Consider the following 25,272-nt stretch of genomic DNA (forward strand, 5'->3'; position numbering starts at 1 on the left):
GCCCTCTTACAAGATATATTTTTGGACTAGCTAGTAACAGCCTGCAATGAGCTAACAAATTGAATTCTATCCATCTGGGGACTGAAACTGTTCTCTCTCCGGATAGACTGCACTTCTCGCGTTCGGACCCCTTGCGTCCTAATTTATAAGAATCTGGAAAGAGTGACATTTGCCGCCCCTTCAGTTGCTGGAGCACATTTTCCAGGAAGTCCAAGTGAGAGTTTGCATTCAAAGGTAGGATCCCTTTCAATAATCCATGTTGATAGGTTTCTCAACATGACTGCAGAGAAGCAACTGTTAAATGAGGACATTAAGAGCAGTTCGTAGGGAGGGGGAAGGTCCCTCCAACGTGTTCTCTTTTCTTTCTTATTCGTCCAACGGTCTCCAAATTCTCCTTCTCTCCCTACACGCAGATAGGTACCTCCCGGTAACCTTTCTCTAGATTTCGCACCCCCACTTGTCAGAATGTGATGCACATCTACTCTCTGGCATAGATGCATTTTAAGAAATGCACACATGTGTATCGATGGTCAAGTTTCCACCGGTTGACTCTAGATCTGGCTGGCAGCCGTTTGGTTAGTATTTGTTGAGCAGGTGCATCAATTTCTCCTCCAAATACGCTTGCATTTGGGATCCCCCCAGCTTCCAGACCTCGCTGATTTATCTCCCACGGGCACCGATGTGATACACTGCCCCCCATGCCTCGCACCAGCCATAATTCCCTACAGTCACATCCTTCGGAGACACCCTGGAGTAGCGGAAAGCACGAGATTATCGGGCTTCCAGTTTGACCACCCAGGCTATTTAACACGAGGTCTCAGTTTCCCTTTCTGAAAAACGGATAACATTACCTCCTACAGTAGCTGCGAGGATCAACTAATATTGTGCATTTACAGTGCCACAGAAGGGCAGGCGAGGGGTTCAATGGCTCGTAGTTTCCTCCCTTCCCTTCACACGTGCCTGTGTCACGATGAGGGGTGGCCCCACAGCGAGCTGGAACTCTTCGGTTATGGCACACGGCTCAGCAATGACAGCCGGGGCTACTGGGTCACTGTCTTTCCTCCCCAGAACCCTTAGCTGCCCAAGAACAGAAACTGGATTTGTCTGATTTGTCACTGTGGCCTCCGGGCCTTGCACAGCAGGTGCTTCCTAAATACCTACTACATGCAAGCTGGTGTCACAGAATCGCAGGGCCCGGGAGCTTCAAGGATTACCTGATTACCTTGTCGAGCCTATTTACATGTGGGGAAACTGAGACCCAGAGAAGCAAGGGACTTATCAGAAGTCGTTTGCCTAGAGTGTGTCAAGGCGACCTCAGTGCACCTTCCGCAAAGCCACACTTCTTGATGATGATGAAGAGAATGATGGTGAGAACCCCAGAGGGGCCGTGGAAGCTCGCATCCTCTGGGGCTGCGGACGGCCCACGCCGTCCTCCTCTGCCTTTCACAGGTATATCTGGAGTAAAAATCAACTCCACTCAGGGTATCCAGATTCATCAAGTCTCATTAAAGCTATTGCACGGGCACCACGTTCTTGTTTCACAGGTGAAGGCCAACATCATCAAAAGGTCTTCCTGCCACTCCCCAGGCAGGGCAGGTGAAGGGGCAGGGCTGGGCCGGGCGGGTGATGGGAAGGGATGCTTTTAAGCCTCTTTCGGGTTTGCTTTGCGTGTGGCGCTCAGTCCAGAGAGGAAACCTTGCCCAACAGCCCTCTGTAATTACTTGACTTGGCGGAGGGCAGCTATTATTCATTTAGATATAATCCTCTGTAGCTGGTGTTTCAGTTTCTACCAGTTTCTACCCTAGCACAGCTAGAAAGGGACAGCAAATCGTGTAGATAGCTCATTAGAGAAGTCAGGCCTTGTTAGCAGCTGGTCGAATGACATCCAGCTGTGTCCTTGACACCTCTCTTGTTCCATCTGGGGGATCTGACAATGGCCTTGGGAAAGGATGCCCCTCTGTGTAACGCACAGCAGCATGTGTGCAGGTGTTTCCCCTTAACGGATCAGAAGCAGATGTCTGGTTAGGAAGAATGTATGGCAGCTCGACACATCTGGCCCTAACAGGAAGACAATGGCTCATAAATTGTGCTAATAAAATACCACGGCTATAATTCTGACTGAGTCACGAAACCAACACCTTTGTCCTTCGGCATGAAGGAGGCTACATCCCGTGGCGGGCTCAGGACGGGCGTGAAATTTAGATTGTTCGTTGAACCCACACACTGCCATCGCTAGGTTTTATGAGACAAATTTTCTGAGACAAAGGGCAACGGGACTCTACGCTCAGGTGTTCTTATTTGTGCATTTGTAAGATGCGAGCAGTAGAAGTCATCAAACTAACATTGTACGTCTCTGCCGTGTGTCACCCACCTAAAAGGCTCAGAAGAATGAATCTTCAGGGCAGGATCGAAGTCTGTTCAGGGACTCTGGTGACAGGGCCATTTTCAAATGGTCCACAAATAAGCAAATACATTAAACACCAAGTGCTTGTCGAAAGCGTGGGGAGGGAACATCTAGAAGATCCTGAACATTCAGCTCTATGACGTAGGGAGCTAATGAAAAAAAAAAAAAAAAGGACTTTTCCAATACGTGGTGAAACTCTACTAACCAAATTTTAACTATAATATCATGAACTCTCCATAAGCCACTTCAGTTTTTTAGAACATGAGCGATATTCAAAATTGGTAGAGAATGGCCACCCTTGTCGTGTTATTTGGGACTGTATCCTATGGTTTTCCTGCCCCCAACTTCCCTCCTCTGAAGATGTTATTTTGTAATTTTGGTAAAAAAAAACCCTGCCTGATGTAAAACTTCACTCCAGTTTACATTTGTAAATGGCACAAGTAATCCGCACGTTTCTTTTTAGTACAAATCTTGGAGATGGTTCCAGCATCACTTTACAACCTGATATTATCTGTAGCGTTCGAAATTTGGCCCCAGGTAACTCCTGTAATCCTGAATGCTACTCCGTTGGAGCACAGTTATAAACGTGAAGGTAGAGCATGCAAACTAACATGAAAAGAAAATGACTGCAAAGGAGCGGGCGATGCCTCGAAAGCTACAATCTGCTCTGTGCCGCGGCCACGCTAGTGACAATAAAATCATACACGTTTATGAGCGGAAATAGATGGGGAAGGCTGAGCGTGCTTGATTTAAAGTCATCCTGTTATCTGTCATTTGAGGGGGAAAAATTGTGCTGATTTTAAAACAATACTTTAGTTACAGATGTTTCCAGACCCCTTCCCTGATCCAAGGAAACAAAATACCATTCAGCAGCAAGCCCAGATTTAGAGATGGGGCTTGTTCCAATATAAACATTTCTTCGCTAGACCTTCTCTATGAAATCGCATAGTCAATTTTTCCATATACAGTGGGAAAGACAAAGCTTTTAGCTTAAAAGGCATTCTCACCCGCAGCTCAGAGCTCCTGGAATGAATAGGCCAGGGCCGCCACGGTTCACTATTGATGTTAAGCTGAAGGCCCATTTGGCCACGAGGATCGGAGACCGAATTATGTCAGAGTGTACAGATGCTGCAGACAAGACTCAGCACTGTTGTCAGCATCTGGTGTGGTCACTTATTCATTCTGTCTTTTTGTTTCACGGACCCCTGTCTACCTGGGGCCCAGATGAGGGTATGGCGCAAAGCAGGCGTTTAAGGAGCGAGGGAGGCAGGAGCTTTTTCTTTCTTTTTTTTTTTTTTTTTTTTTGAGCACTTCATGCTGAAGGCACTTGGCCAGGCGATCTGGGGAATTAGAAGATAAATCACAGACACTGCGGACCTCCAGGAGTTTAAGGGGGGCTTAAGTGACTTACCATAGAATCATAATGTAACAGGAGATGTACAGAGATGCTGAGAGCGTGAAGAAGGAGAGAGGACTTTTCACATGGGAGTGGGGTAGGGGTAGGAGGGACATACATCGAGAAGGGTTCTTCAGAGGAGGTGACTGCTGTGTAGAGGATTTTTTTTTTTTTTTTTTTTAGAAGGAAAGCTGAAGCTGAAAGCCTGGAAAGCACAGGGCACTTAGTCATCCCCCACTAAGGTACAGAGGGTCAAACTTTTGTTCTTTCTGTTGTTTTATTGCGCAACGCAGACATCCTTCACTCCTGGTAATCTCCCTCGGTAAGGGCACCAGATGGACCTGTTATTTTCCTGCTTTCTGGGACCTTCTCTGGAAAGATTAGTTTAATATCACGATTAAACTCAAGCGCCATCCTCAGCCACCTTCTTGCTTACGCCGTAGTCACACAGAGGTAGTGCTCTCTCTCTCTCGAAACATCATAGATAATATTAGAGGCCTCCCCTAAACCCCAAAGTAAGTGGTCAGTATGCCTAGAAGCCTCAATAATTCTCTGTGGTCATCAGAACTCTGTAAGTGACGCTCACTTGTGTGGCTTTGAACCTAGGAAGTTTGGAATTGACAACAGTTTTCAGGTTATACTTTATGCATAGAGAGAATGTCATTCAACTATAGAAAGAGGATATATATTTATTTCAGCCTTTTTCATTCTGCTATCTGGAGAAATTTGCCCAAAGTGAGATGAACAAAAGAATGGTGGTAGAAACACTTGGCTTTCTGGCCCTCTCAGTAGCTATAAGATTGATTTACTTAGAACCGATCAAGAATTTTTTTTTATTTTTAAAAAATTTTACTTAAATTCAATTAACATATATTGTATTATTAGTTCCAGAGGGAGGGGTCAGTGATTCATCAGTCTTATATAACACCCCGTGCTCACTACATCACGTGCCGTCCTTAATGTCCATCACCCAGTTACCCTGTCCCCCACCCACCTCCCCTGCCCTCCGGCAACCCTCGGCTTGTGAGTCTCTTATGGTTTGTCTCCTTCTCTGATTTTGTCTTGTTTTATGTTTCTTTCCCTTCTCCTATGATCCTCTGTTTTGTTTCTTAAATTCCACATATGAGTGAGATCCTACGATAATTGTCAAGAATTAAAGCAAGAATCTGGTACATTTGGTTTTCAGTACTCTATTGTCAATAGCCCAGTCTCTGAGCAGCTGAAATAGAGCAGAAAACTATCTTCATTTAAGGCCTCGACTACTGTTTCAGGGTTTTTTTTTTCCTTTTTGAAGTCTGCAAATTTCTTAGATGATTTGAACTGTGCTTGAAGGAAATCCATGCTGACTCATGACTTTGAGGAGAACAAATTTTCTCGTAGAATATGAGCTTATGCTAGCAGATTAAAAAAAAAGGGAGAGAGATTGTAATCAAGGGAAAATCAAAACACAGTTTAGAGCAATCTGAGATGAAGATATAATGTCTTAGACCTAAAATAAAGAGTCCCACACCAGTTAGCTTTCAGGATAATTAAAATGGAAGAGCAGACGCAAAGATGTTCTACAGGCACAAACAAAAACAAAAACAAAACCACCACCAAAATGCTTATTTCCACTGAACATTCTGAAAGATTGCGAGTCCAAAAACACAGGTCACGGGAAAAATGTGCTGCATCTGCCAAAATAATCACAGATACTCTTTGAGAGTAGGAAGTATCCAGCCCTTTCAATAAAACCAAGGGATCTTAAATACTCTACAAAGAACATTATACTTCCCTCATAAAGATTATTCCTTTAAGCTTGCGAAGGTATTTGTATCACCGTAAGCGCAGTATCGCTCTCACCGTACGAGGATCCCCTCACATCAGAGACCACGGGAGAGGACAAGGGATGGCGGTGGCCACCATTTGGAAATGGAGCACTGGGTGGGCAGCAGTTAGGGGCTGGCCTGCCTCCCACAGGCCTTCGGATTATACTTTATGCATAGAGAGAAAGTCATTCAACTGTAGTAAGAGGACATATTTATTTCAGCCTTTTCATTCTGCTATCTGGTGAAATTGGCCCAAAGTGAGATGAACAAAAGAATGGTGGTAGAAACACTTGGTTTTCTGGCCCTCTCGGTAGCTATAAGATTGACTGCGGGGGGCGGCCCCAACCCCCTGAAATGCTCATTATTAGATTCAGGGCACCTCTGAGCAGGTGCTAGTCATGGGGCAGTCCCCGGATTTCACTATAGCTCTGCGGGGCATTGGCAGATTTTATTCCAGAAACAGGTATTAGTGAAAGTGAAGATGCTGAAACCCTGAACGGTTACAGAGCCGACTGGACGGTCCCAGCGGGGAATGACCCCCCGGGGAGGCCACTTTGGTGCTCTCCCCCATTTCGTGTTCCTCATCGGTGTCTCGTGTTACAATTGTTCTGCTGCATGACAGGGGAATTTCTTAAAGTCATGTGGAAACCTGAACGATGATCTCGTGCAGGGGGAATGGCAGACGTGATGTGGTCTGGGAGTTTTTAAAATTAGCTCTTCAATGGTTTTGAAACAAAAGGGTCATTGTTTGTCTTTGAAACAGATCTCTCTTTTTGTTTTTCTTTCTTCCTTTTAAGATCCAGGATGCGTTGTTTATTTTTTATGACCATCAGGAAATCCTAGGCAGAAATTCTGAGATCTGATTGTACTTGAAAGCTTTCTTTCTAAGTATAGGTGCTAAAAGTATGATTTAAGGAGTCAATAGCCATATGAGGCCAGCGCCAGAAATCTCTGAAATGAAAGAAAAGGTATGGATGATGTGGCTCTAAATTAAATAAAAAATTGGAGCAAATATAGTGATCAAGAGACTAAGAGAACCTCTAATACTTTAGCACTCAAATTTCTTGGGACTAAACATAGATGGTGGCGTAAGACATAACAGGAAAATAAACATGGATACACTTTTGTCTCTTCCAGCTTGTTTCATGTCCCAACACACTGGTCATCAGGTGTTCCTCATCCCTCTTATTTGTTCTGGTGATGGCATCTATGCTGTGATGTAGGCCAAGAGGACTCCTCTGAGGGCCAGGAAACTTGGTTCTGGCCCCCGTTCTAGAAGCCTGCTGTGGGACTTGAGGAAGTGACTAAACCCTTGGCTCCAGTTCCCTTCTCTTTTAATGGCATTAGTGACACAGTGATTCCTAGGCTCTTCCCATCTCAACAGTCCATAATTGTATAAAATTTCCTGTGGTCTCATTAAGGTGACACGCTATCAGACTTTGGAAAAGTCATTTGACATCTCCATGTTTCCACAAATAAGATTCATAATGCCTGGCCTGCCTGGTTTATAATGTGGTTGCAAGAAACAAAGGTGGAAATATGCAGGAGCACACCTGGTAAACCATGGAAGCTTTGTAAATATTAACACACGGAGTTAGAAGTCATCGGAAATTCCAATATTTGGCAACTGTGAATAACATTTGTCCAATATCGATAGTTTTTTTTTCTTCTTCTTCTTTTTTTAGGTTTATTTTTCCTAGTAAAAGAAGCTCAAACTCATGACCTGGAAATCAAGAGTCACACGTTCCTCCAACTGAGCCAGTCAGGTGTCCCCAATATCAATAGCTTTTTAAAAGCAGGACTCTTCAAGCCAAGGGTTGACAGATAGAGCTTTCCTAACTCACTGGAAGATCAGCTCTTCCTCGGTGTTCTGCATATATGTCATAAGCAAGATAAAACAAGCTGAAGGTTGCCTTTATGATGCTGTGAAATGATTAAAGTATCACTATTTTTTTAGACTGTATGTTTGTATGTATTTGAGAGAAAGAGAGTGCTAACAGGGTGGGGAGGGGCAGAGGGAGCGGGAGAAGCAGACTCCCCACTGAGCGGGGACCTTGACGCAGGACTGGATCCCGGACCCTGAGATCATGACCCAAGCAGAAGGCAGAAGCTTAAGCGACTGAATCACCCAGGTGCCCCAAGGTGTCACTACTTTTATTCAAGGGAAAAAGTAAAGAGAAAGCACAGTTTTTAACATTTACCTTCTCCCTTGCCATAGACATCACACTTACATGGAAAGTATTCTGGGCTTTGGAGATAAAGGACCACATACGGGTATAAGACTGTGTTGAGGGAGGGAAAAGGAAGACTAGGAGCCAACTCTTTAGCTCCAGGTGCAGGTGAGAAACTGTAGTTTAGAATAAGCTTTGGGATAAGATGATGTTTATGGTGATGGAATAAGTGGATTAAAAAAATTTAAAACCAAGCAAACATCTGACCATTCCTGCACGGATCAAAAGACATCAGTTATCTGGTCCACTCACTACCACCCTATCCTTTAGTCCAAAACTCCTTTGTTAGTTGTCCTCCGTACCCCCCAGGTGATAACCGAGACAAAAGTGGAATTTCCTTATTTCCTAGGAAAGGGCCAAAAATATCTTCAGACAAGGAACAGGAAGCATAAAAATAACTCTCAGAGGAGTACCAATTGTTTAGAGATTTCGAGCTCATGTTTGGCACTGCTACAGAGGTGCTCAGAGCATCGGGGGCTCTGTGCAAGCGGCCGCCTGGCCTGGTCCTGGGGCAGGTGTGTGCGCCACTGGCAAACGGCATAGGAGAAACCAGTTGGAACAGAATTTGGGGTAACGTTTCGGACAACTGTCACGATTTAGAATATCATCAACATGGGAGCCCCCAGCATAATGATTCTCAAACATATTAGAGTGGAGGTCCTCCCGCCCCCCGCCGTGAAATAGCATGTGGGATTCATCTATGAAACAGATAAAAAAAGAGGATGCTCTGGTTGAAGGAAGCGAAGCCCCAACTTCCTGTTGCTCAGCCACCCTCCCCCCAAAATATGCCCAAGGCATTTCTGTAAAGCCTCAGCTCGAAAGTCACTGACTTAGTAGGTCTTATGTTAAGAACCCTCCAAAGAGATTTTTTCCCCATGATGTAACATGTTTCTTACAAACATCAGCAGCACCTCTGACTTCTCCCTCACCTCTGCTCTCCAAACAGACAGCAAGTCGTCTTGATAGAATCTCTGCAAAGATCCCAGCATCTGTTCTCTCCAGACTGCAGCCGCCATTCAAGTCCAGGCCTTTCTTCCTCCCTCCCGAGTCACTACCAGTGCATGACGTAGGCCGCTCGGATTCCAGGCTCTCTTGCTGCCTCCTGCCCAATGCATCCAATAGCCCGTTCCCAGATTAAGGCTGGTCTGGAAGCACAACTCTCGCGGAGTCTTTTCTACTCTGAAATCTTCAATGGCTCCCTGTTGTCTAGTCTCACCACCTGGGACTATATCTCTTTCTAGAAGAAACCCAGGTCTTTTGTCTTTACTCATCCTGTCCTCACCTTGAGTGTCTCTCAATCTTAATGATTTACCTCAAACGCCACCTCTCCCAAGAAGTTTCCCGTGAGCTTCCCACCAGGAGTGAACGTTTCTTCTAAACCTTCTAAGAGTTTTTATAACGTATCAGTTCAGTTGTATTATACTACTGCTGTACTTGTTTCACCTCTTTGTGTTTTATTGAGCTTTGCAGCCTATGATGGCACTCACTGAAGCAGTAGGATTTTTTTTTTTAAATAAGAGAGTAAAAGATATTGATGCTCATCAATCAAATGTCCCTGGACACCTAAGGGATACAGGATGGCAGTAGAGGGCCTGGCATCCTACTTCCATATCTCAAAATGTCTGCCTAAAATTAATTGTGATGCATTCATAAGAAATGTACGATGAAAATGAAGTGTGAAATTTTTGTGTTTGTTTTGCTTTTGGCTGAAGGTAATGCAAAGTGGTAACACCGATTGCCTGATTTCATCAGAAGCTCTCTTTGGCAGTTATTAATCGATTTGTCTCCTTACAAATAAGGTATTGCCTAACACCCCTCTCCCGGTAGGAGTTACGGACTCAATTAGGTCTCCCGCAAAGTCCTATGTTGAAGCTCAAATGCTCAATGGAACCGTATGGGGAGACAGGGCCCATTAGGAGGTAATAAAGGTTAGCTGGTGTCGTTACACAAGAGGAAGGGACACTAGAGAGCTCTCTCCCTCTCCACCCACTCACAGAATAAAGGACACGTGAGGACCCAGAGGGAAGATGGTCATTTGTGAGTTAGGAAGAGAGGCTTCACCATGCCAACCCTGACGGCCCCTTGATCTTGCACTTCTAGCCTCCAGAACTGGGAGGAAATGAATTCCTGTCCTGTCTGCTCCCAGTCCATGGCATTTTGTTGTGGGAGCCCCAGCAAACTAATACAATAGGCAATGTATTTCGAAACACGAGGCTAGAGGAATAGGAGACGTAGTAGAGCTTCTTGAGCATGAAGATTTGGGGGGCCGCTAGTGTGATACATTCCCCTCTCCCAGGGTAGCAGTGACCTTCCCGTGACCACCACTGCAGCTCTTCCCCGGGTCCAGGAGGACAGAGACCACCTGGTCTGTTCCAGGCTGACCCATCAGAGCCTTGGTGGTGCTTCTCCGCACGTGGCTCTTAGTTCTTTTGTGCTGAATGAATAACTCTCTTTTTTCAGACATACTGTTTTCTAGAAAAGGAGTTAAAAGCCTACGTTTCTTTTGGGTCTGACTTCAATCCTTTCTGTCGCTGAACTCCCTTTTTCTGTTGCCGTTCACAAAGAAAAATTTTAGAAGATAAACTGTTTCTAAACCTTCGCTTGGTCTTCCCAAGATTGACATACTGGGTCTAATCATTCCCTCTAAGGTCTCGCTTTACCACATTTTGGTTTTCTTGCCTTATCCTTCTACCGAGTTCTTTTTAGTCATAGGTTGGCAAAGTAAACTCAGGATCCCACTGAAATGGTTAATGCTTAGCGTAGCTGGAGAAACACGAAAACGCACGTTCAGAAATTATGTCAATTTTTATTCCTCTTGTGTCCAAAGAAGAACCTCTCATTGCTACTGAGCTGACAAAGAGGTTTACTCTCTGACTAAAAAACAAAAAACAAAAAAACAAACAACAAAAAAAATAAATAAAAAAATACCAAAAAAAAAAAAAAAGCCAAAATATAAACATACCAGTAATTCAAATATTCTTTACAGACTCATCAACTAAGACCTCTCTGGCATTTCTGGGTGATCCTGGGGACCCCTGTTAGTGGAGCTCCTGTCAGCCACTTTGGGATTTAGAAACATGGATGTGAGAGGGTCGTTACAGGACAAAGACTATGAGCCTGAAGCTAAGATTCTAAGCTGTGATCTTGGATGAGTTACTCGACTTCTTCGTGACTCAGTTTCCTTGTCTGTGAAATGGTACTAACGGTGGTGCCTTCCTCGCCACTATGAGGAACCCATGAACCTGGAGCACACACGCAGCGCCCACAACCAGGCCCGGGACGCCGCAGGCGCGCATCAAATGCCCAGGAGTTAAAGCTAAAAGGATGTCTGCAATCAGCCTCCTGGCTGCCTAGAAGGGGCTCCAGGCTGCTATAAAACAGCCCCCCGCTCTGTCAGGGCCGGGGCGCAGCCCAGAGATGGGGCGTGGTGGGGGATGCAGAGGCCCCGGCCTCGCGAGGCAGGCACGACCGCAGCCCGGGGCTCGTCCCTGCAGGCCAGGCCCCGTGGTAAAGCACCAGCTTGGGGGTCACCTCGGCAGTTTTCCTTCTGCAGAACGAGCTCCCCCAAATCTCTGAACATCACCGCTCGGGCCTCCGGCCTCTGGCAAGACCCCGCTTCCCCCCTACCCCCCCACCAGACACATGCTTGGGAATTAGAAAGGCTCCCTGGGCAGCGAGGGAAACAGGACGGTTCCTCGATTTCCTGGAGAGTCTGAGCAACACCCTCTTCTGAGGCTGGGGCCACCAGCAAACTCTTGCCCGCTCCCCCCTTCCCTCAAGGTCACAGGATCTGCAGGGGTCCTGTCTCCGGGCGGGGTGCAGGGAAGCAGGGGGGACTAGGCCGCCTTCCCTACCGGTTCACGTCCTAAAAACCCCTTCCTGAGCCCCTCGGGTGTGCGGGCCGCGGGTTCAGCTCCCCCACGAGCCTTGCAGCAGCCCTTGGCCTTGAACTTGAGTTTTACTGTGCGGGGCAGCGGGCAGGCCAGAGGCCAGGACCTAAGCAGGAGCTCGGCTCTCTAGCTTAGGCCTCCCCGGACTTTCGAGAACAAAGCTTCCTTTTCTGGATTCTCAATGTCCTGTTAGTCCATTAAAATTCAAGCACCGCTGGTTGGAGAGACCGTGGGGGGGCCTGCGGGCCTGCACCTCCAGAGCCCGCCCCCAGGCCCTGCTGCATCCCGGCCGTGCTCATGAATAAATAAATAAAATCTTAAAAAAAAAATTTGCTTCCAAAGGTTGTATTTTGCTCAATCTGGAGCGGGTTATCAAGCTGGGCTTCCTCTTCACCTTACCACGAGGTCTCGGGTGACGGTGATCACAGGAATGCAGCGGTTTCAGTTGATAGGGTTTTTTTATTTATTTAAAGATTATTTATTTATTTATTTATTCATGAGACCCAGAGAGAGAGGCAGAGACACAGGCAGAGGGAGAAGCAGGCTCCATGCAGGGAGCCCAACGCAGGACTCGATCCGGGACCCCGGGGTCATGCCTTGGGCTGCAGGCCGCGCTCAACCTCCGAGCCCCCAAGCTGCCCTCAGTTGGTGTTTATAACGAATCAATAACCCGACATTGGCTTCCCCTTCCTTTTGCACCGAGTAGAAAGTATATTCCCCTCGCTGGACCCCGGCACGTGTCCTTTAACCTTGATGAGGGGCAAGGACACAGGCCAGGCCGCCCCTTCGGGGCTCTCCGTGTGCCTCAATGTCGTCCCCCCCCCCCCCCCCCCGGTGACTCTAGAGCTGCAGCTTAGGGTCACCCCGAGGGGTCTGGGGAGTGCAGGTGGCAGCGCGCGGGAACCAGGCTGTAACCTGACGTTCAGGGCACACGCATACGTGTCTGCAGCCACTGCTGAGAAGTCCCCTTAGTATGTCCCCCCCGGGACACGCCAGGCCCTGTCCTGCCGCCACCCTCCGACTCAGCCCCGCAGTTGCTAGGGAGCAGGGACACTGGCCACCAGAGCCTCCCCGGCCCATGCCCACATCAGGACCCCCAGTTCCCTCAGGCTCCAGGCCCCTGGGTCGTGGGGTTCTAACTAGGACCGCGGCGGGGCCTCGCACCGATTCTGTTCCTTAAGCCAGCTTCCTGTCAAGTAGCATCATGTTTGATGTGCTCGTTAGACAATTCTAGAACTGCATTGCTAGAAGTAACCTTGTTTTTTTATCTATTTATTTATTTTTTGCTTATTTTGCTTTATTCTTCCTAAATGGTTAGAAACCGAGGACCCAGGAGGTGAAGGGACTTGCCCAGGTTCCTATAACTGGTCAAGGAGAGGTGGTCTGGTTGTCGGTGGCACCGCCAAGAACCAGGAGAGTTGGTTCCATACTCTCGCGCTCCAGTGCTTGGCCCACTCTGCTGGATTCCACGGGATTCTCCTACGGATCATCCAGCTTCAGGGTAGATGGAAACGGTAGAGGGGAAAGTGAAGAATAGTACACTAGGAGCAAGCAGCTTTTGTCCTAAAGATGTGTGTGCACCTTACGGTGTGTATGAGGAGTCCGTTGGGACAGCCTGAAAGAGTATGAGGCCCGAAGTCAGAAGACACAGCTCCTGGCACTGGCGCTAACGAATGAGCTTTGTGTCCTCAACCGCCTCCCACCCCGAGACTCGGTTTCCTTCCCTACAAAATGGGAGGATTGAATCTCTAAAGTCTCTCTCTAGATCTAAGGTCCTACGGTCTCTTTGATCTTACGGTTCACCCCGCAAGGTGCAATAGGGTCATACGTGCAACAGTAAGCGCCGTCCGGCTCTGCATTGACACAGGCCTCCTTTATGCCGAATTCCGTGCTGCAATAGGGCCTTCAGGGCTTGCCCCCCGTACACGGAATTCCAGGGTGTCTCCTGGCGTTGATCGCAACGCACAGTCCCAAGGGGACAATAGACCAAGGCAGATATTCCCGCACCGCACGTGCTGGCTCATCTCCAGGCATTCAGACTCTGTTCAGTCCCCAGGTCGCATACACTTAGCACCTCACCTGTGACCCGGGCACTGGCCACATCACAAATGACAGAAATCACCCTGCTGCTCCAGGCAGATCAGCAGGAAGAGAGGCTACACTTAGGGCACCCCTGGCCTGTCAGATTGTACCACTGATCCTCGGGGCATGGGGGGCCACACTGTGTGGCCTTGAAGCTTGAAAGGCATCGTGAACACCTCCACTGCGGAGGAAGAGTCTGGCCGCAGCATTAAGCCCGAGATTCTGAATCTGAGCTCTGGTTCTGGCTGTCATTCTAGATGGTTCCACCGCCCTGGTACCCCGCAGCATGAAGTTCCCTGGGCACTTCCCCCGCCCTCTGCTGATGACTGTATTATACATCCCTTGGGGCCGACACCTGGTTTACAGACCGTAGGCCACGTTGCAACTGGCTTTGTACACGGACAACATCACTGCGTGTCACAGGCAGCTCCGAGGGGGTTTGGTGAAGACCGCTCTGCTCTCTAGACTCCCTAACTTCCTCTAAAGCAATCCTGGCACTTCATCTCGCGGAGGGCACGATTTCTAAATAAATGGGAACACGCCCAGTCCACACTGCACCCGAGGGTCCTCGGAGCAGCAGTACACACCGCACGGATACTGGTGTGTCTGCGGGGCCGCGTGCTGGTGCAGCTGCTGCTGGTGTGAGGCCTGTGCATCTCGTCCTGCTCACGGAGCCATAAATGTAGGTTTTCCACTCCAGAGAGGTAAACACTGGACCCCCAGCTCCTTCCAAGACAGAACAGAACACACAAGCTTAGAAAGCTGGAAAGTCCTGGAAGTGTAGAGGGTCATATTGCATATTACTCAAAGGACGTCTGACCAACCCCTCTCTCTCTCCTTTTTTAAAAACAGAATTCATTTCTTTATGTGTTTCTTTTTTTTTTTTTCTTTATGCAGCGGATTTGGGCTTGACTATGGACATTTTCCCACTACCGTTCGGCCTCGGAATGCTGTTTTCCCCTAGTTTCTCATGATAAAAAGACTCAGATGCAGAGCCGAACTGCTGGCAGCTGAATTTCATTAAGACTTTGATGGGAAACTTAAGTTGGAATTACAAACATCTGTGGCTAAGCTTCCCTTTAGTAAGCCATTTCCCAGAATTTGACTTTACCACATTAGGAGCAAAAAAGAAAACAGTTGAAAAAAGAATGCTTCTCTTTGGCAAATGCTGGAGTAGATATTTAAATATCCTTCTCTGTGGTCACTACATCTCAATGAACAAGCAAATTTACTGGTTTCAGAAAACAAATAAGGAATTGTTTGGAAATGCCCACTTCTGGAACTCAATAATGTCCTGCTAATGGCTGATTCTAATGGTTTCTAATCAATCCAACGTCTGGCCATCATTATATTTATATGGTCACTTGAAGCAAGGAAAAACCCAAAATGAGAGGCGTGTTTTGGGCATTACATATTCCAAAAAACTATGACAAGTAAAATTTGAGAATTTAACTGCAAAAAAAAAAAAGTATAGTCTTTGTTGTATCGAAGATATTGGGGTTTTTGTTAAGCTTTTTTGGGGATTTAGGAAAACTCCTTCATTTCCCCTTACTGCTCAGGTCATCCTGTCATCACTGAGGAAAGTCTATGGTTAAAGAATCATTAGGGGGCAGCCTGGATGGCTCAGTCAGTTAAGTGTCTGCCTTAGCTCAGGCTCGGGTCATGATCTCAGGGTCCGGGATGGAGCCCTGCATGGGCTCCCTGCTCAGCGGGAAGTCCACGTCTCCCTCTGCCCCCACGCTCCATGCGCACAGGCGCAAGCGCTCTCTCGCTCTCAAATAAATACATAAACAAAATTTTTAAAAATTTAAAAAATTAAATTAAAAAATTAAATTTAAAAAATAAAGAATCATTGGGGATACAATGATTATAATAGTTAAACTATAATCTCCTTCTTCTCCAAATGTTGGATAATCGGCACATTTGTAAGGAAAAGTTGGAAGTAATCAAATTTCCAGAATAAGTAAAAATGCAGATAAAAATAGACTGATAAAACAAATCTTAAACTGCAGATAAATAAAAAACAGTGGAAGAAAAGGGGAGAGGAGGGAGGTACAGAAGAGAGAGGGACTGTGTCAGGCAGTTTATATAGAGTATTTCCCAACGATCTTGCAAGGCAAATACATTATTATTCATTCTACAACCAAACAAACTGAACCTCTGAAGGATGAACTGATTTGTTTAAAGTCAAACAGCTAGAAAGTAGGGGAGCTGAATTCACAGCACATCTGTCTGGCTGGAAGCCCGCACTGTACCTCCGACGAAAGGTGAATTTTGAATGTGGTTAAGCAGAGACTGTACATAAACAGCCCTTGGGCTGAATCCGGGCCTTCAGATGTATCTCCCACAGGGTATTAAAAAAAAACAAAAACGAGTCAGCAATTTTACTTAAGAACTCAGATTCTGTTTTCTCTTAAAAAAAAAAAAACCAGTAGACCTGCCTCTCTGGAAGAGACAACCCTTCCCCTATTCCTTGGCCTTCCCACTCGCAGAATGTATTCCTTTCACTGCCCAGGTATTTTTTGCTTGGCCTCTACAAGAATCCCAATTCTAAAATTTTTTTCTGCACCGCACAATCGACATTTCCACTTCTGGGGATGGACTCCAAAGAATGGAAAGCAGAAACTCAAGACAGGTATGTCTACGCCAACGTACACAGCGACACCGGTCATAGCAGCTAAAAGCTAGAAATGACCCAAACGTCCATCAACAGATGAATGGGGAGACAAGCTGTCATGTATTACGTACAACAGAATATTATTCAGCCTTAAAAAGTAATGAGATTCAGACGTTATGTTCCAACATGGATGAACTTTGAAGACATTATGGTGAACGAAGTAAGTCAGGCACAAAAGAACAAATACTGTAGGTTCCACGTAGTAATAGTCATAGAAACAGCAAGTGGAGTGATGTTTGCCAGTGGAATGATTACCTCCTTCTGGGGAAGCGGGTAAGGGGGGGCTATTGTTTAATGGGTACCGAGTTTCAGTTTGAGAAGATGAAAAAGTTTTGGAGACGGAGGGTGGCGGCGGCTGCATAACAGGGTGAATGTACCTAATGCCACTTAAAAATGGTTAAAATAGAAAATTTTATGTCACGAGTATCTTACCACAACCAAAAAACTTGGGGTTAAATCAGAGAGCTATGGAACTATGTAGCACATGGAATTCTTTATATTCCAGCAATTTTATATTAAATTCTGTAAGATAGGCCATATATTCCTCTAGGTGGTGCTGTTCTGAATTCTTTACCTATTAATCTAAATCAAGAGCTCCTACTGTCCACCACAGGGTCATGGAGAGGAAACATACTAGGATATGCTTATAAAAGGAAAATGGGATGCAAGAAAACGCTAGAGTTCAAAAAAAAAAAATCTATCAGGGACACCCAGTGATATGCTGGCAAGAGAATGGAATTTGGAAACCTTGGGCAAGGTACTTATCATCTCCAGACCTTAATTTCATCATCTATGAAATGGGTATGAATTTCACTACTGAGCATTAAAGAAGGTAATACATAGAGTTTCATGGGACATAGTAGAAATCGGTAAGTGGTGATTTTTGTCTTTCCGATGTGAGTACTTTAAAAAGTAGCTATTAGACCGGTCAGGAAAAGGAAGTGAGCTCAATTCTTCGGTAATCCTAAAGTTTTATGCAACTTATGCTGCTCATCGAGCAAGCACTGCACAAACAGTCTTTGAATGGCATTTTATATGCCTTATTTTAAGAAATTGCCCAAACTTTGATGGCGATTATGCTTATAGACGGTTCCTGTACCCAACCACTCTCCCCAGATACTCCCGCAGAGTTGAATTACTTCCTCGCTGTGCCCCTTACCGGACAGCGTACCTGGGCAAGTGTTCTGTGCCTCATGTTTGCAAAACAAGATCGTAACAAGTCCCACTGGGGTGTCGGGAGGGATAAAAAATTAATGCACGGAGAAGGCTTAGACTAGCATGTGCACCTGCCACGGCCGTGCTGCTATTATTATTACTGCTGCCACTACTGGGTTTAGTCCTTCTAAAATAATGTTTCCCAGGAATCTTGTTTGGTATTTGGTGAGTAGGTGATTGTGTCCCACTGACCTGGCTCAAGAGTTCTCCTTTTCCATTTTACCCCCCGGCCCTTAGCTTGCAGCCACACTCACCGAATACTAATTCATTTTGCTGTCTAGACTGGCTGTGCACATATTTTCCTTCCTGAGATTGCTCACTCCCTGAGGGCAGGGATGTGACTCTGCCTCTTTCTGTCCTTCCTGGTGCCTACATATTGCTCCATCCACGGTGAGGCCCCTACCTGCCTGTTGCATGATACTAAGGGAAGGAAAGAGCGGCTGCATGCGGAGGGGCTCCTTACCTGACCGCGCCACTGAACAGCAGTCCAGAAGGAAGGCCCAGGCCCAGGAGGCCAGTGACTCAACGTGACTCCACGGGGCCGTTTGCAAAGTAAGGGCCCGAGAGAGGGAAAAGGCAGCGAAAGAGATCTAAGCTGCCTGTTAATAGACATCCTGCGATCCTTTAGAGGCAGGGCACCAGGTATTTGGGAGCACGGGACCACGCAGCAACAATTAAAAATCGTCTAGAGGGAAAGTCACTGAGAATTAGTCTGGTTCATCATGCTTTGCCTTTTTTTTTTTTTTCAGAGCAAGCAAGCAAGTTTGCTCCGTGTGGGGTACCTCTGCACGTGCGGGTCATGGGACATTGATGTTCTTAGAGGGAAGCTAACAACAACAACAACAACAGCAGCAGCAGCAGCAGCCGCAAAGCCCAGTCAGGTTATCAGGAGGTAAATTCCTGTTTTCCTCTCCGAGAAAAATTTGCTCAATATTGTCATTTATTTCCCTTAATTTCTCCATCACCTCCCAAAGGCAGTGACACGGCCCACCTCCCACCTATCCCTCCTGCAGAGCCCCCCGACCCTCCCGACTCTGTGTGGGGGCTTCTTCCCAGCCACACGGTGTCAACCCCTAGCCTTGTATTCTTGACCTTATTCGTGCCTGCTGCTCTCTGACAGATAAGACTGTCATTTCTGCCAAGGACATTCTGATACCCTCTCCTTGGGGACTGTTCCTGTCTCCATCCCTGTACCCCCTTCCAGTTCTTTCAAAAATCCACATTACTTAAGAGGACTTTTGACTTGCTAGAGTGTAGATGATAAAATCAAAGCTTGCTTTCTTTTCTTTCTTTCTTTTTTAAGATTTTATGTATTTATTCATGAGAGACATACACACAGAGAGAGAGAGAGAGAGAGGCAGAGGCACAGGCAGAGGGAGAAGCAGGCTCCCAGCAGGGAGCCCGATGTGGGACTTGATCCCAGGACCCCAGGATGACACCCTGAGCCGAAGGCAGACGCTCAACCACTGAGCCACCAGGTGTCCCAAGGCTTTCTTTTCTTAAATGTAAAATACTAGAACAGCGAATGCACTTTTTTGCAAGTACCGAGTCTCCCCTTTGCCCACCACCCCTACTAAGAACCATTGCTCTCCCTATAAACTCAGCAATAATGGACTCAGGAGATTGTAAAAAAGTAGAAGATGGGAAAACCCTACCAATTAGCACAGAGGAACCCGTGGGTGCTCCTCTTTTCAAACTCTTTGCATCCCGGGAGAAGTTGGGCCTTGTTGGAGAAGGAAAGGAGGGGCCTTCATTCTGGGTCAGCCAGTGCTCCTCACCCTTTTATTCAGTGTGCGCATTCAGTGTCTTTGCTCTCCTAACTCACACTGAGCACCACTGTGTGCTGGAGACCGGGGTCCGTGTGCAGGGCTAAGGACCCAGGGGTGGGGAGGGCACAGACCTTGCTGCCAAGGAGCTTGGGAGAGCCTTTGGAGGGCCATCGGCCAAGCACCTCCCACTGCTCCATGCTGGCCTTAGTGTTTTTCTTCCTTCACACTGAAGGAAAATCGAGGAATAACCATTCACATAAATCCAAGTCAAAGAAAACAAATGTATATTTAGAACGTCCCTCCATCCACATCTCGAACCTCCCATGAATACTGAGTCCCACGTGTCCATGGACTCTTTGTCTCTGTCTCTAGATGTAAATACAATCTCCCGAGCCAATTCAGTAGAGTGGTTCTACTAAGTTATTACATTTCCAGAATGTATTTGGTTTACGGTCTCCTTACTGGCTGTAAAGAGCATGGGAAATCTGAATGGCGGGGCACTGGGATTGCCGTGGGACCGAGGCTAGCGGGAGGTATTATGTGAAACTATGCAGTGGGAACGTAATTACTCCAATCCCACCCTTTCTACATCATATACTTTGACCCTTCTGGAATGACTAATAGCTTCTTTCTGTTTCCCTAAACCCAAAGCCTCAACTGACATTCCGAACCTATTAGACTCTGACAGTATTACAAATTTAACTCACTGTAGAACAGTCTTTCTGGTTGGAAAGATAGAGACAAACAGAGATATAGCAATATTAAGTAAGATAGCACCATATAAATAACGTTCTGAGAAGTATTCCCAAATTAGGATTTCTTTTAATCCAATCATCTGCATATTTTAGACTTAAGACTTAGAACGTATAAATAATTTTATGCTATATCAGGTACTGTGTTAAGCATTTTTTTCCTGTATATTTTATCTAATTTCTGTAAATTCTTAAAAATTTCATGACAGTAACTGTAAGAAGCATGAAGTAGGCACCAAAACTTACTCTAAGCCTCAGTTTCTTCCTCTGTAATTCGGGCATCTGTAATTTGCCTAAGGTGAGGGAGCAGGTAAGTTGAAATTTGAGCTTGGGACCACCAGAATGCAAGGCCTGCCATCCAAAACACTCTGCTGTGCTGCCTTCCTAGTCTTTCATTGAGCATATGAGCATCTAAGAAATCAGGGTCTCAGCAATAAATGTAAGCTTCCTGGGAAATCAGAGAATTATTTTCTTACTTTTTGTGGGATGAGTTATAAAAAGTTACATGTGCCCATCTCTTTAAAACAGCAGGTAAGGGGCAGCCCGGGTGGCTCAGTGGTTTAGCGCCGCCTTGGGCCCGGGCTGGGATCCTGGAGACCCAGGATCGAGTCCCATGTCGGGCTCCCTGCGTGGAGCCTGCTTCTCCCTCTGCTTGTGTCTCTGCTTCTCTCTCTCTATGTCTCTCATGAATAAATAAATAAAATCTTAAAAAAAAAAAACAACGCAGCAGGTAAAAGTGCAGAATGCCTAGGGAAATCCGAATTTCAAATAAATAAATAATTTTCTACTGTAAATACACCCCATGCAATATATGAGACATGAAAAAATCTACTTGTTGCTATCTGAAATTCAAATTCAATGAGATGTCTTGTATTTTATCTGGCAAGCCGACCCTCAAGCGTTTCATTCTGAGACGTCCCATGCTCATAGCAACAGGTGGAAATAATGCTTCCCCAGGGGCTTAATTCCAAGCCTGTGGAGAAGCGACGCGTGTCTCTGCTGGCCTGGCCTGTCCCCATATCTGGGCAGTACGTGGCTGAGCAGAAGCCATGCCCCTCTCTTCCACACAGAGTTACTCTTTGGGCCGCGACGGGAGGCTGGTGTGCTCTGGGGCTACCCACCCTCCCCTCTTTTTTGGGGGGGAAGCAGTGTGCATGGGGCTCACTCCTGGAGAAGAACCATCTTCATGCACCTTATTTGGCAGTAATAATCACGAACTACAGTTACACTAACGATTAGTAGGATCAATAGCAATAATGCAGACTCGGGTTCTGTTAGAAATGGTGTCAATCGGCATAACTGTTTTGGTTCTGTGGTTGACATAACCATAGCTACAGCCTGTGTGCATGTGCGTGTGCGTGTGTGCGTGTCTGTGTGTGGTGTTAGGTCAATTGCTCCTTCCTTTCCCACGAACTTAGGTGACTTCATTTTTCTCCTACTTAGCATCTCCCACGCACTGGACATGCTCTTGCCCCTCTTGGCTCAGGAGACTGAAATCACTTAGTGTGGATTCATCCTCCTTCACCCGGTTTCTACACTGGGGCTGCTTTCAACATAAAAGCTCTTGTAAGGTGTTCACACAGCAGCTCTCTGCGGACACGTGTCGGCAGAGCACACCCTGAACTTTGGGATGTGCTCCATTCCCCACTTTCTGCTTCTGCACTGTAGTGGCTCAAGGCTACTAAGGTGTCCGCTCTGCGGCCTCCCGGCAGGTCCCCCGGGACCCCGTCCCCCGCGGCAGGTCCCCCATCACCCGGTCCCCCGCGGCAGGTCCCCCCCACCCCGTCCCCCGCGGCAGGTCCCCCCCACCCCGTCCCCCGCGGCAGATCCCCATCCCCGTCCCCCGCGGCAGGTCCCCATCCCCGTCCCCCGCGGCAGGTTCCCCCCCACCCCGTCCCCCGCAGCAGGTCCCCCCCACCCCGTCCCCCGCGGCAGGTCCCCCATCACCCCGTCCCCCGCGGCAGGTCCCCCATCACCCCGTCCCCCGCGTCCGCTCGCTCCCCCGCCCCGTTGCCCGGAACCTCCTCTCTGATTCTCCCTAAAGCGCTGGTCCCCACTGTCGCGCGGCCCAGGTGAGCAGGGACGAGGCACACGGCGCGCGCTCAGGGCGGCCGGGGCGGCGGGGGGGGCGGGAGGTGCGGCTGCGGCCCCAGGACGGTGCGCGGCGGGACTGCGCCTCCGCGACCGCTCGGGCCGCGCTCCCAGCCTCAGCCGCGCCCGCGCCGTCGAGCCCCGCGGCGGCTACGCGAGCTCTTCCCGCGGAGTTTCTGGGCTGACCCGGGGGCGGGGGGCGCAGGTGGCGCGGGCAGGAGGGCAGGGGCGCAGGGGCGCAGGGGAAGGGGTGGGGGCGCAGGGGCGCAGGGGGCATGGGAAAGGGCGTGGGAGGCGCAGGGGGCAGGGGAGAGGGGTCGCAGGGGCGCAGGGGGCAGGGGCGGGGGCGCAGGGGCGCAGGGGGCAGGGGCGGGGGGCGCAGGGGCGCAGGGGGCAGGGGAGGGGGCGCAGGGGCGCAGGGGGCATGGGAAGGGGTGGGGGCGCAGGGGGCAGGGGTGGGGGCGCAGGGAGCGCAGGGGGCAGGGGCGGGGGCGCAGAAGCGCAGGGGGCATGGGAAGGGGTGGAGGCGCAGGGGGCAGGGGAGGGGGCGCAGGGGCGCAGGGGGCAGGGGCGGGGGCGCAGGGGCGCAGGGGGCAGGGTTGGGGGCGCAGGGGCGCAGGGGGCAGGGGAAGGGGCGGGGGCGCAGGGGCGCAGGGGCGCAGGGGGCAGGGGCAGGGGCGGGGGCGCGGGGACCGGGGCGCAGGGGCGGGGGCGCCCTACCTGGGCGGCGGGCGGCGGCGTCCCGGGAGCCCCGCGGGGCTGGCTGGCGGCGGGCGGGCGGTGCGGGCCGCGCGCTGGGCTCGGAGCGGCGTCCCGGGGGCGGGCATCGCGGTCCCCGGCGGCGGCGCAGGCGGCGGCCCAGAGGAGCCAGAGCGGGAGGCGGGCGCGGCGCGCGGAGCTCGGGGCCATCTCCCCGCGGACTCTCCCCGCGGAGCCCGGCGCCGCTCGTCCCCGTGGGCGCCCGCGGCTCGCTCCCCTGCCTGCCCCGCCGCGCCCCGACGAACCCCCTGGTCGCAGAGCGCGAGTGAGCGCGGCCGCGGGAGGGCCTGCCCCTTCTCCCTCCCTTCTCCCTCCCTTCTCCCTCCCTTCTCCCTCCCTCCCCTCCCCTCCCCTCCCCCTCCCCCTTCCCCCCTCCCCCTCCGGTCGCCTCTCGCTGCCGTCCCGCGCTCTCTCCGCCGCGGGCCGGACGGACGGACGGACGGACGGACGCAGGGGGGCGCCTCCCAGGCCGCGCGGCCCCGCCCGCCTCCCCGCGCCCCTGCGCACGGCTCGCGCTCACCTTCCAGCCCGGCCCGCGCGCCCCGCCTGGCGCCCCCTCCCCTCGGCGCCCCGAGCCCCTCCAAGGGACCCCAGGGAACACTCAGCGTCTGCCTTTGCTCCCTCGCGTCGCTCACTTGTGGGGTCGGGGTGCCCGGGGCCCCAGCCTGGGGATGTGCACGGGGGCCCGGGCCGGGCCCCCTCGTTTGCAGCTCGTCTGTCTGCAGGCCAGGGAGCGAGAAGGGGATTCCTGCGGCGGGAGCCGGGGTGGGCAGCGCCCCTGGGACGGCTCAGGGCCACGGCACCCACCGGCGAGGCTTCCCAGCGCCCACGCGGGAGCCTCGCTCGGGGCCACCCTTGGGGCACCGGCCGGCGGCGCGGCTCCTTCCTGACAGTCCCCACCCGGGGGGCTGGGGAGAAGAGTGTCTTCCCCTGCAGCGCTGGAAAATGACTTCATTACGCAAATGCATGAACTTTTATTTACAAAGAACATCTTGTTTCCACCCTAAAGTGGTGCTTTGTAAGGGGTCCGGGACAAGGCCCGCAGTGTAAGGGCCCGGCAGCCTACAGCCCGCAGCCCTGGCGCCTGCCCACTGCTCGGCCGGCCGGAGTCCTGTAGCCTCTCCTGGGCGCCCCTGCGGATGGGTCAGTGGTCGCCGGGGCTGAGAGGTACCTTCGCTCCCCTTGGCTTCATAATGGGGCTTTAAACATTCCCACAAGACCCCAACACGGCTTAGGATTAGATGGAGCCACCATGAAATGACACCCAAGTGAGTCTCTACATGTTGGAAATGATCCACAATCACGCAATAAAGCACTTGCATCAACCCTAATCTTTAGCCCTGTTTTATAGGACAGAAGTTATCGTAGCTAGGGAAAAAACAAACGCTCATTTATTTCGCACCTACTGCATGTCACCTACTTTGCATATGTTATTTGTAAGCCTCACAGCTTTCCTGTAAAACAGGGCCATTATTTTCATTTTACAAAAAAAAAAAAAAAAAAAAAAAAAAAAAAAATGAGGTTCCAAGAGACGAAGGCATTTGCCGGATCTCACACAGCTGGTAGAAAGCTAAGCGCATGTTTGCATGGGGTCATCGCTGATCCCCAAACTGTCTTTCACATCTACACCACGCTTAAACCCCTGAAATTAAGGACACAGATTCGGAGTAGGGGAGATGGCATTCTCCCCCCCCCCTTTTTTTAAGATTTTATTTATTTATTCATGAGAGATACAGAGAAAGGGGCAGAGACACAGGCAGAGGGAGACAAGCAGGCTCCATGCAGGGAGCCTGACGTAGGACTCGATTCTGGGACCCCAGGATCAGCCCTGGGCTGAAGACAAGCTCCAAACCGCTGAGCCACCCAGGTGTCCCTCTCTCTCTCTCTCTCTCTCTTTTTTTTTTTTTTTTGAGTACTTTCTATGTGCCAAAAAGTTTGCATAAGTTATCTCATTTAATCTTGTCCCTGCTGTCACCCCAGGAGACAAGTATCATCACATACCTTTGGGAATGGGGAGGTAGCAAAAGTGTTCCTATCTGATGCTAAGGCCAGTGCTGTTGAACAATGAGACGACGACGTGAGACAAAAGTGCCAAAGCTGGTAGAAGCGAACGGTTCTCGTATATCCCCAAGGATTTGTAACGTTTTCATTTTAAGGCATAAAAATAACATTGCAACGCACCAGTAAGCTAACTATGA

General features: G+C 49.3%; 1 protein-coding gene across 2 annotated transcripts in view; it reads right to left on the reverse strand.

The window, feature by feature from the left end:
* Positions 1-23,310, reverse strand: part of LAMA4 (laminin subunit alpha 4) — a 140,991-nt gene extending 117,681 nt beyond the window's left edge. Inside the window, exon 1 of one of the 2 annotated variants that reach the window (XM_055329718.1) lies at positions 23,036-23,310. In XM_055329718.1, the coding sequence (XP_055185693.1) occupies positions 23,036-23,224 (189 nt within the window). In that variant the 5' untranslated portion in view covers positions 23,225-23,310. The remainder of the gene's footprint in view (positions 1-23,035) is intronic. The other variant, XM_055329717.1, reaches the window with a different exon arrangement.
* Between the last annotated feature and the right edge of the window lie 1,962 nt (positions 23,311-25,272).

Source organism: Nyctereutes procyonoides, unplaced genomic scaffold, assembly GCF_905146905.1.
Source record: "Nyctereutes procyonoides isolate TBG_1078 unplaced genomic scaffold, NYPRO_anot_genome, whole genome shotgun sequence".
NCBI classification, from domain to species: domain Eukaryota; kingdom Metazoa; phylum Chordata; class Mammalia; order Carnivora; family Canidae; genus Nyctereutes; species Nyctereutes procyonoides.